The sequence below is a fragment of the Jaculus jaculus genome, chromosome 2 (genome assembly GCF_020740685.1).
Source record: "Jaculus jaculus isolate mJacJac1 chromosome 2, mJacJac1.mat.Y.cur, whole genome shotgun sequence".
NCBI lineage: Eukaryota > Metazoa > Chordata > Mammalia > Rodentia > Dipodidae > Jaculus > Jaculus jaculus.
Genome location: NC_059103.1, coordinates 33,999,782 through 34,011,907, shown reverse-complemented (window position 1 = coordinate 34,011,907; position 12,126 = coordinate 33,999,782). Strand labels below are relative to the sequence as shown.

The 12,126-nt window shown below is 49.3% G+C and overlaps 1 protein-coding gene across 2 annotated transcripts in view; it reads left to right on the top strand.

Moving 5' to 3' along the window:
* Positions 1–10,629, top strand: part of Elavl3 (ELAV like RNA binding protein 3) — a 40,489-nt gene extending 29,860 nt beyond the window's left edge. Inside the window, exons 4-7 of one of the 2 annotated variants that reach the window (XM_012950925.2) lie at positions 952–1,105; positions 1,219–1,444; positions 2,834–2,872; positions 9,770–10,629. In XM_012950925.2, the coding sequence (XP_012806379.2) occupies positions 952–1,105; positions 1,219–1,444; positions 2,834–2,872; positions 9,770–10,100 (750 nt within the window). In that variant the 3' untranslated portion in view covers positions 10,101–10,629. Of the gene's footprint in view, positions 1–951; positions 1,106–1,218; positions 1,445–2,833; positions 2,873–9,748 lie in introns of both variants that reach the window. The other variant, XM_004667480.2, reaches the window with a different exon arrangement.
* The last annotated feature ends 1,497 nt before the right edge of the window (positions 10,630–12,126 follow it).

Here is a 12,126-nt window from a genome sequence, read left to right as displayed (position 1 = left end):
ATGACAACTGCAAAGATATATTTTAAATTTTGTTTTGTTTTGTTTTCCAGGTAGGGTCTCACTCTAGCCCAGGCTGACCTGGAATTTACTATATAGTCTCAGGGTGGCCTCAAATTCTTGGAAATCCTCCTACCTCTGCTTCCTGAATGCTGGAATTAAAGGCATGCATCACCACCCCTGGCTGAAGAGAGATTTTAAAAAATCTTTTTTGGAGTTTTTCTTTTGGTGTGTTCATGTCCATGTAAGTGCTTATGTGTGTGCACATGCCATGGTTCACAGTGGCAGTCAGGGGCAGCCTCAAGTGTGGGTCCTCCCCTTCCACCTTGTCTGGAGGCATGGTTTCTCTTGCACACTGTATCGCAGACCAGCCTGGCCCAGAAGCTTCTGATTCTTTGTGTGCACCTCCCTCTCACTTCAGATGTGCTGGGTTCACGGGCATCACTGCCCTGTGTCACGTGGACTCCAGGGACCTGAACTCAGGTCATCGATGTGTGCAGCAAGCACCGTACCACTGAGCCATCTCCCCAGGCCCCGTGGGGTTTTTTTTTTTTTTTTTGTTTTGTTTTTTTTTGAGACAGGGTCTCGTGTATTCAGTCTGTCCTCAGACTCACTATTTAGCTGAGGATAACTTTGAACTCTTGATCCTCTGTCCTCAGACTCACTATTTAGCTGAAGATAACTTTGAACTCTTGATCCTCCTGCTTCTACCTCCCAAACACTGTTACAGAAATGCACCACCACACCCAGTTTAGTGGTGATGGGGATTGGACTTGGGGCTTTGTGCATATTAAGCCAGCATTCTACCAACTGAGCCACATCCCTAGCACCAAGAGATGTGTCAAGTGCGCAGGGAGGGCACGTCTGAGGCAGGGTGTCACCTCCCAGGCAGCCTCACTCTCTCCCTCTGTGAGGTGATCTTTCCTCACCTCTGTCCTCTGACCCCTGTTCTAGGTGTCCTATGCCAGACCCAGTTCCGCATCCATCCGAGATGCCAACCTATATGTCAGCGGGCTCCCCAAAACCATGAGCCAGAAAGAAATGGAGCAGCTCTTTTCTCAGTACGGTCGTATCATCACTTCTCGAATCCTGGTGGACCAGGTCACAGGTCTGGATGCCCAGGGGAGAATGTGCCTGACGGGTAGGGCAAAAAGCGGGGCAGGGGAAAGTGACCTGAGAAGGACGGGACGCTGGTGACAGACACCCCCGCTCCCCTTGCAGGTGTCTCTCGGGGTGTGGGATTCATCCGCTTCGACAAGAGGATTGAGGCCGAGGAGGCCATCAAAGGACTGAATGGGCAGAAGCCACTGGGTGCAGCTGAGCCCATCACAGTCAAGTTTGCCAATAACCCAAGTCAGAAGACAGGACAAGCCCTGCTCACTCACCTGTACCAGTCCTCGGCCCGGCGCTACGCAGGCCCCCTGCATCATCAGACACAGCGCTTCCGGTGAGCTTCCTACTCCCCACTGGGCCCGCCCCCTGGCCTGGTGCTCCAAGCTCATGGCTGCTGTCCCTGAACCCCCTCCTGCAGACAAGAGGGACACAGGCTAGGGCTGGAGCAGAAAAGGGTAAACATGATGGGTGTGGTGGCGCGCACCTTTAATCCCAGCACTTGAGAGGCAGAGGTAGGAGGATCATCATGAGTTTGAGGCCACCCTGAGACTACATAGTGAATTCAAGGTCAGCCTGGACCAGAGTGAGACCCTACCTCAAAAAACCAAAAAAAAAAAAAAAAAAAAAAGGAAAGAAAAGGGCAAACGTGAATTGGTCTGGTGCTCAGGATAGGCCCTCACATAACAGCAGGTTACAAGTGTTGACACTATTGAAGTTCAGGGTTTTAAAGCCATCTGATTGAGGGCCAACTGGCGTCCACTTCACGTGGACTCCAGGGACCTGAACTCAGGTCATCGATGTGTGCAGCAAGCACCGTACCACTGAGCCATCTCCCCAGGCCCCGTGGTTTTTTTTGAGACAGGGTCTCGTGTATTCAGTCTGTGCTCTCTCTCTCTCTGTCTCTCTCTCTCTCTTTCTCTCTGCCTGTATCTCTTTTTCTCATCTCCCTGTTTCGCTCACTTTCTGCCTCCCTTCTCTCTTCCTTTCCCTTTTATCTGTCTTTCTCCCTCTCTGTCTCTTCTCTCTGCTTCTATGTCTCTGTCTCTCTAGGTGTCTGTCTCTTTCTCTGTCTCTCTCACCATCTCTCTCACAAACATATTTAGCTCCGGCTATCTGTGCCTCAGTTTCTTCATCTGCAACACTGCTACCAAACATTTAATGTGCTATTACTGTGCCCTAGTCAAACTTAAGAACTGGATGGACACAAAGCTTGTTTTGTCCCCATTTTACTCAGGGGTCATGGAGATTTGCTTAGCCCAGAGATTAAATAAGTACAAAAGGACATTTGAATCCCACATCCTTTAGGCCTTCCAAGAAGGGAGTCAATGGAAGCTCTCGGTGGTCCTTGGATGGCGCCTTTCTTGTACTTTCATAAAGTTGGCTGCGACTACTGTCACTTTGTTAGGATCCCTCTTAGGCCAGACACACACATCCCAGCCCCTGGGCCCAGTGGGACTTACTGGGCGGCCAGGAGGGGAAGACCGGGACAGACAGGCCAGGCGGCAGTAGGGCAGGCAAGAGGCGGTGCCCAAGTGAGTGCCTGCTGGTCCGTGCCAGGCGGTGTCCAGCGGGGCGGGAGCCGCGGGGAGGGGGAGTGTCGGGAGGGGGAGGGGAGGAGGGGGGCTGAGCTGCGGGCCGTGGGGGCAGGGAGGGCTGCGGTTTGCTGCTGCAACCACGTGGGGCGTGCCACAAGCCTCCCCTGATCTTAGCTTCTGCCCCACAGGCTGGACAATTTGCTCAACATGGCCTACGGAGTCAAGAGGTAACAGTGCCCCTGCCCTGCTGCCCCCGTCCCTTGGGGTCCCCTGCCCTAATGATCCCTTTGTGTCTGTGCCTTGTTCCCCATCACCACCATTAGTGGCTTGTAGTACCAACAGCGTGGCTGTTCAGCCCGGCTGACTCAAGTGTAGCTCTCAAGACCTCCCCACCCTGTGAATACGTTTCTTTAGAGACTATGAGCATAAAAACACCTAGAAACTCGGCTATGGAATGTGGGACCTGAGGGAGAGGTTATATGTGGTCCTGCCAATTTATTTTTATTATTGCAACGAACGGCAGGATACAAACCTACCTGGCTTCCACGTTACACCCCTGACAACTACTAGCCATTATTTTATTTTGACGGTGGGGTGGGGAAGGGGTGGTGGTGGTGCTGCTGCTGTGGATGGAATTCTGGGCTTGAATATTCTAGACAGGGACTCTGGTTTAGCTGCACCCCCAGCCCTCACTGTGGGTTCTAGACAGCTCTACCCCTGAGCCATGACTCCAGCCCTCACTGTGGATTCTAGGCAGGAGCTCTACCTCTGAGCCAGGCCTCTAGCCCTCACTGTGGATTCTAGGCAGGAGCTCTACCTCTGAGCCAGGCCTCTAGCCCTCACTGTGGATTCTAGGCAGGAGCTCTACCCCTGAGCCACGCCCCAGCCCTCACTGTGGATTCTAGGCAGGAGCTCTGCCCCTGAGCCACGCCCCCAGCCCTCACTGTGGATTCTAGACAGGAGCTCTACCCCTGAGCCACGCCCCCAGCCCTCACTGTGGATTCTAGACAGGAGCTCTACCCCTGAGCCACGCCCCCAGCCCTCACTGGTCACTATTGTTGATCTTTATCAAAGATCACATAATAAGCATTTTCATCCACAGTGACTTTGAAGTCCCCAGCTGTTTGCACTCCCAGTCTTGTTTATCCCAAGTTGCTGAGGGCATCCTGAATATTAGGGTTTGGCTTGGTGTTGGGGACCCACTGTGGCCTAGCTAAACTTGGTCCCTCCTGGAAATGAAGAAAGAGCACTATGCTTGTGATAGAGAGAGAGCTCAATGAAAGACTGCTCTTAGGAGCAGCAGTTGTTACCATTATTTATGGTCTCGGTCTAGCCAGGAAGAGTTAAAGAAAAAAGTAATCAGGATTGTGCAGGGGCCACATAAGCTGGACAGAGACTCAGCAGAGGCTAGACCCATCAGTGCCAGGGCTAGAGTAGAAGCAAGAACAGCCTGTGTACAGGCCCAGAGAAGGAAGCAGAAGGGCATTCCCTCATGACATAATGATTGGGAGCCTCAGCGGCCTCTCCACAAATTGAGTGGCCAGAGAGCAAGCAAGAATGTAGATGGAGCCAATTCTGTCCATTCATTAATTCACTCAACAAACAGTTCTGGAGTATTTCCATTAAGTCACTCATTAAATACCTCCTGAATGCCTCCTACGTGGTATTCTGGGCATTCCAGGGAACAAGCCCTCAAGGGAATATGGTGGTGATAAGAAATACAGTTGTAATACTGGTCTAGAAATGTTAAACTTACAGTTTTTCTATTTGTACAGGGTATACACTGTATTAAATATGTAAGGTTTTGTCTATGTGAGTTTGGTTACAGACACTAATAAAGTATTCTCTAAACAATAAAAAGAAAAAAATACAATTGTCACCGCTCCCTGCTATCTGCTGAGGATCCATCCCAAGACCTCCTATGGATGCCTGAGACCAAGAATGCCATAGGATCTCATGTAGCCAAACCCATTTTGTAGATGAGGATGATCCTGGACTTCTGATCCTCCTGCCTCAACCTTCAGAGTGTAGGGATAACAGGCATGCACCATCATGCCCATCTTGTGAAGTGCTGGGATAGGAACCCAGGGTTTTGTGCATGCTGGGCAAGCCCTATATCACCACCCCTTATTTTTATTTATTATTGTTTCTTTTTGTCAAGGTAGGGTTTCACTCTAGTCCAGGCTGACCTACAATTCACTATGTAATCTCAGGATGGCCCCAAACTAATGGTGATCCTTCTACCTCTGCCTCCCAAATTATTATTATTATTTTGGTTTTTCAAGGTAGGGTCTCACTCTAGCCCAGACTGACCTGGAATTCACTATGGAGTCTCAGGGTGGCCTCAAACTCACGGCAATCCTCTTACCCATGCCTCCCGAGTGCTGGTATTTAAGGTGCACGCCACCACACCTGGTCCAAATTTATTATTTTTTTGAGTTTGGGTCTCAGTCTAGCCCATGCTGACCTGGAAGTCACTCTGTAGCCCAGGTTGGCCTTGAACTCACAGTGATCTTCCTGTGTCAGCCTCCTTAGCAAAGTAATAAATTAAACACATGCAGCCACCACACCTTCTTCCAAATTCTATTAAAAAAATTATTTGCAAGGAGAAATAAAGAGAGAAGGGGCACACCAGGGCCTCCTGCCACGCCACAGCAAACAAACTCCAGACACACGTGCCACTCTGTGCATCTGGCTTTATGTAGGCACTAGGGAATCAAGCTTAGGTTTTGGTAGCAAGTGTCTTTAACGGCTGAGCTATCTCCCTAGCCTAGCCCTTATGCTGTAATTTTGATCTTTTGATTCCCTGCCTCAGGTTATTATTTTATTATTTTTTGTTATTATTTTTATTATTTGTTGTTGTTTATTTTATTTATTTGAGAGCAACAGAGAGAGAAAGAGGCAGAGAGAATGGGTGCACGAGGGCCTCCAGCCACTGCAAATGAACTCCAGACGCGTGCGCCCCCTTGTGCATCTGGCTAACGTGGGTCCTGGGGAATCAAGCCTCGAACAGGGGTCCTTAGGCTTCACAGGCAAGCGCTTAACCGCTAAGCCGTCTCTCCAGCCCTGCCTCAGGTTCTTGAGTAGGTGGAATTATAGGCCTATCCCACTGGCCTGCTCCTTCTTCATAATTTTACAGATGGAAGCCTTGTCCTCACCATAGGTATTTAGTGACTTAGCATATGATCTTTTCTCTCTCTTTCTCTTTAGGTAGTGTCTCACCCAGGCTGACCTGGAATGCACTCTGTAGTCCCAGGCTGGCCTCAAACTCACAGCGATCTTCCTACCACTGCCTTCTGAGTGCTGGATCTTTTTTCCATAAGTGGAGAACTTTAACTTTCATCTTTCCCTTAAAGGAAACACATCACATTTTCCTTTTATGTTTTTGGTTTTTTGAGGTCGGGTCTTACTCTACCTCAGGCTGACCTGGAATTCACTATGTAGTCTCAGGGTGGCTTTGGACTCACTCACAGTGATCCTCTTAATCCTCCTACCTCTGCCTCCTGAGTGCTGGGATTAAAGGTGTACACCACCACGCCTGGCACATTTTCCTTTTGGTATCTCTGAATTTCCAGAATCCCTCCTCTTGTATTTTGAGGCCATTAATGTAGTAAAATAAGTGCTTCTTGAACACAAGCACTGTGAATCTAAGATGGTTCACCTGATAGCTAACATAGTGTCTGTGTGGCTAATAGAAGGTGTTATATGTGGCATGGGTACACTGGCCACATAGATGATTCATACTACTCAAAGCAGTGCGCCATGTTCCCTTTCCTTCCCTTTTCTTCTTCCTTTCCTTCCCTTCTCTTGCTTTCTTTTGTTTGGTTAAAGTTTTGTTCTATGTATGTGTGTGTGTGTGTGTGTGTGTGTGTGTGTGTGTGTGTGTGAGAGAGAGAGAGAGAGAGAGAGAGAGAGAGAGAGAGAGAGACTCACCAAGTAAGCCTCAAATTTGTTGTGTAGCTAAGGATGACCTAGAACTTTTCATCATCCTTTTTCCTATCTGGGTTGGGACAGTAGACATAAGTGACATAAGACATAAATGTTTGGCTTTTTGTTGTTGTTTTCGAGGTAGGTTCTCACTTTACCCCAGGCTGACCTGTTACTCACTCTGTAGCCCACACTGCCTTGGACATATGGTGGTCCTTTTACCTCAGGCTCTTGAGTCCTGGGATTAAAGGTGTGTGCCACCAAGCCTGGGTGGCTTTTTTTTTTTTTTTTTTTTTTGAGACAGGGTCTTGATGTATAACCTAGGCTGACCTGAAGCTTGCCATCCTTCTGCCTTAGCCTCCCAAGTGCTGAAATTATAGTTATGAGCCCATTCCCTTCTCAGTATATAAAATTTTAAACTTATGCAATACTCAGGAGGCTAACTAAGGCAGGAAGATCACAAGTTAGAGACAGCCTAGGCTACAGGGTGAAAACCCTGTCTTAAAATGTCAAAACAGGCCAGGCGTGGTGGTGTACACCTTTAATCCCAGCACACTGGTGGCAGAGGCAGGAGGATTTCTGTGAGTCTGAGGCCGGCCTGAGAGTACAAAGTACATTGCTGGTCAGCCTGGGCAAGAGTGAGACCCTATCTCAGAAAAATTTTTAAAAATCAAAACAAATAAAATCAACTTATGAATTGTTTATTTCTGGAACTTTCCATTTAATATGTTCAAACCAAGGTTAACCACAGGTAACTGAAGCCAGAGAAATAGAAACTTTGGATAAGGGGTAAGGGGAATCTACTGTCCATGATTTTGGATAGGAAAAAGCCAGAGAATGGCACTTTGCAGAGTCAGAGGAGGCTGCCGTAAGGAGGCCACTGCTGTGGTAAGACCCAAATCATAGGGGAGGAGATGAGTTGGCTGGGCTCATGGGGACATCCTGGAGTGTCAAGTGTTCTCATTTGCTCCACCCAAGTCCATCAGGTAGAGCTGTCCAGGGCAGGGCAGAGTTGTACCAGGACACAGTCAGACTTGGGTCAATGGCAGAAGTAATACAAGATGCCTCAGTGGCTAGGGAGAGGGCTCAGTGGATAGTCTTTTCCACACAAGCACAAGGACCTGAATTTAGGCCTCCAGCACCCATGTAAAAAGCTGGACATGGTGGCATGTGACTTCATCCAGTGCTGCGGGAAGCAGAAACAGAAGTATCCCCTAGGGCTTACTGGCTATCTGGTCTAGCCAAATTGGTAAGCTCTAGGTTCAATGAAAAACCCTGTCTCAAAGAACAAGGTGGAGCAAATGAGAACACCGGACATGTACACACACACACACACACACACACAGATGCTCAGAGAAAAGAATGGCTACCAGGGTAATGGGAGGGATTGAGATCAACTGGTCCCAGAATCAAGTAGGGTCAAGGTAAAGATGGCACTTAGAACAGCCCTTAAGCTAAGGGTTAGGCATGCACAAGGCCCTCAGTTTAATTCCCAACACTCACCCTCACCTCCAAAAAAAGGAACTCAAGATAGGATCATCAGTTAGTTGACATTCAGGGAGATTGTGAAGTTCAAGATAAGGAAGGCTAACAAGGCTGGGGGGGGGGGGCGGTGCTGTGAAGACATTTGCTTGCAAAGCCTGCTGTCCTGATTCAATTCCCAAACCACCCACATAAAGTGGATGCAAAAAGTAATGCATCTGATCTTCATTTGCAGTAGCAAGAGGCCCTGGTGCATGATCACACATGCATACACATGCACAGTTAAAAGACGGCTATGTTCTGCTGGGCGTGGTGGCACTTGCCTTTAATCCCAGCACTCTGGAGGCAGAGGTAGGAGGATGGCCGAGAGTTAACTCCAGGTCAGTCTGGACCAGAGTGAGACCCTACCTCGGAAAAAAAAAAAAGTAAAGTAAAAGAAAAAGGTGGCTATGGGGGCTGGAGAGATGAGTTAGCACTTAGGGTGCTTGCCTGCAAAGTCTAAGGACCCAGGCAAGGGGATCTTACATCTGGAGTTTGTCTGCAGTGGCTAGAGGCCTTGGCACACCCATACTCATATAATATATAAATATATATATACATATTTATATATCATTATATATATAATTATTTATTTATTTAATTGAGAGCATACACATACATATGTATGATATGAATATATACATATATATTTTTGGGGGGGTTTCAAGGTAGGGTCTTGCTTTAGCCCAGGCTGACCTGGAATTCACTAGTCTCAGGGTTACCTCTAACTCATAGCAATCCACCTACCTCTGCCTCCTGAGTGCTGGGACTAAAAGTGTGTGCCATCATGCCCAGCTAAAATTTTGTTGTTGTTTTTGAGGTAGGGTTTCACTATAGCCCAGGCTGACCTCAAACTCATGGCAATCCTCCTACCTCTGCCTCCCAAGTGCTGAGATCAAAGTTGTACATCACTATGCCTGGCTAAAATATTTTTTTTAAAGGTGCTATGGGTTGGGGAGATGGCTCAGCAGTTAGAGGCATTTGCTTGCAAAGTCTGCTACCCAAGTTCAATTTCCCAGATACCCACATAAAGCCAGACAGGCATTCACTTGCAGCAGTAATACATACACACACACACATGCTGTATATGAACGATCCCACATTAGCCAAACACACAAAGGTGAGGCAAGGGCAAGGTCACACATGCCCACTAGGTGGTGGAGTTCAATTGCAGTGGCTGAGGTTCTGACTCACCAATTCTGACTCCCTCCCTCTCTCTCTCTAAGAAAATAAAGTAATTAAAATATATTTATTTATTAATTTAAGAGAGAAAATGAGAATGGGCACACCATTGCCACTGCAAATAAACTTCAGGTGCATATGTCACTTTGTGTAGCTGGCTTTATATGTGTACTAGGGAATCGAACCTGGGACCATCAACCTTTGCAAGGAAGCCTTTAAACTGCTGAGCCATCCCTCTAGCTCCCAACAAAAAATGTTTTCAAAAATAAAATCAGGGCTAAAGGTCAGAGGCTCGTGTCTCAGGTGAACTCAGAGACGGGAGTCACAGAGTCTCGGTAGGGTCAGGACAGCACAAGATCTCACACATAAGGCATGTATGGAACACGGGGTGGCATCAGGGTGTCCCAGGGTCTGCCAATGGGGTCGGAGGCATGCTGGGGGTCAGGGCAGAGCCCGCGTGACCCCCAAAGTAGTCCCCTGTCGCTCATCGCCAGGTTTTCACCGATCGCCATCGATGGCATGAGCGGCCTGGCTGGCGTGGGCCTGTCGGGAGGCGCAGCGGGGACCGGCTGGTGCATCTTTGTGTACAACCTGTCGCCAGAGGCCGATGAGAGCGTGCTGTGGCAGCTGTTCGGACCCTTTGGGGCCGTCACCAACGTCAAGGTCATCCGCGATTTCACCACCAACAAGTGCAAGGGCTTCGGCTTCGTCACCATGACCAACTACGACGAGGCGGCCATGGCCATTGCCAGCCTCAATGGCTACCGTCTGGGTGAGCGTGTGCTGCAGGTATCCTTCAAGACCAGCAAACAGCACAAGGCCTGAGTCACCCACCCGCCGCCCTCCCTCCCCGGGCAGCAGAGAGAGAGAGAGAGAGAAAGGAGAGAGAGAGAGAGAGAAAGAGAGAGAGAGAAGGGGCCCAGAGAGCCCAGACATAACCCCATCCCTGCGGAAACCACAGGGTGAGCGTGGGGGATGGGAAGGCCTGCAGGGAGTTCATTGAGGGTATCCGGGAGTCCCCTACCCCATTCTCCCTGCCCTCCCCACCCCAAGCCGAGCTGTTTACTCTCTCGTCTTGGTTTAGTTCATGGTAAAGGCTTTTGTTTCCTTTTTTCCGGCTAAAAAGAAAGCAGAGACGAGAACCCCCCACCCTCACCACCCTGCACAGGATGGCTTAGGGAACACCCAGGTCCCCTTAACCAGGCTTCCTCAACACCTAGGTGCGCCTGGAGAGAGGTTTAAAAATCCCCAAAATAGCAAAACATGAAAAGGGGTATGGGCATCCTCAGCCCCCCAAACCCCTTGGTAGAATGTGGGGAAAAGGGGGCGTGGCTGGAAGCAGAAACAAAATGAAAAAAAGGGGGGGGGTGGGAGGGTTAGAAAAATTCTATTTTTGTAAAAGGGAAAAAGACCTCGTGAAGAATTTTTACTGGGGATTCTTGAACTTGAAAAAAAATCACAAAAAAGACAAAAAAAAAAAAAAGAAACTATTTTGGCAGGTTATGTTTACCAACTGAGGCATGGGGTGCAGGGAGCAGGGCTGAGGGACCGAGTCCACAGGGACACACACACACACACAGCCACGCAAAGACATGCAGGGACACACATGGGTACACAGACACACATGGAAACACTTAGGGACACATTCAAGAAGATTAGCCAACCCCCCCACTGGTTGATGGGGACACACCAAGACAGAGGACACAGATTTGGGGCTTCATAAACAGACACAAATATTGGCGACAAGTCCACGAACTCATGTGGACATGTGAAAGTCACAAGAACAGATCTATTTCCAGTTTGGACACCGGGTCACACAGAGGGCTAGAGAGTTGTACCTCAGTGGATAGAGTGCTTGCTTAGCATGAATGAAGCTCTGGGTTCCATCCCCAGCACTAAATAAACCCAGTGTAGTGGGCACACCTGTCATCTTAGCACTCTCTGGAGTTAGAGGCAGGAGGATCAGAAGTTTAAGGACATCCTCAGCCACACAAGTCAATCGGGGTTACATAAGACCCTGTCTCAAATAAATAAAACAGGTCACAGAGAAACACACACTACCCAGGGACACTCAGACATACTCACAATATCCCCACAGGCCCAAGCAAGAGACCCTACACTCCACTTTCTCCAGCCAGGCTGGCCCAGCCCCTCTTCCTGGGGGCCCCATCTGGGCTGCAACATGCCCTAATCCCAGGTTCTCTACACAGATTTCTCTTGGCCCACCAGGGACCTCCCTGCTGCCCACCACACAGGCGTGCACACAAGGCGTCCATGCATCCGGACACATGATACCTCGTTCCACTTTGGCATCATGGTGGGCTGGAGGCAGCCCTCACCCCCACAACACTGAGGCCAAAGGACAGCCCTGTCTCTGGTGCTCAGCCTCCCTAGGTTGAGGGGGGGCCCAGCCCAGAGTCTCCCCACACTAGCGCCAGGCTTCCCCACTGGCAGTAAGTACCCGCACACCCAACCAAGCCCAGGGTGGATGGGCCCCAGGGCCCAGGACCCCACCTCACATCCCTTCTGGTCCACTTGTCACCCCTTTGGTTGTTGGGTTTTTTTGTCTTTCCAGATTGGGGAGGGTGATGGATGCAGCCCCCATCTCCAGCTCTGGCTTCTGATTGGATCTTTGCATCCCTACCCCAACTTTTCATTCTTTTATAAAACTTCCAACAGAAGCCAATGCCGGAGCTCCTGAACCTTCCACCCACTCCCTCAATGGGACCAGTCAGAACTGAGAATTGCAAAGCCCCTCCCCCCACTCTAGTTTCTAGTCACCTTCTCCCCTCTTCCCCTGGTGTCCTCTGCGTTTAGTGTCTGGCCATGGCCCCATTTGAACGTCCAGCTC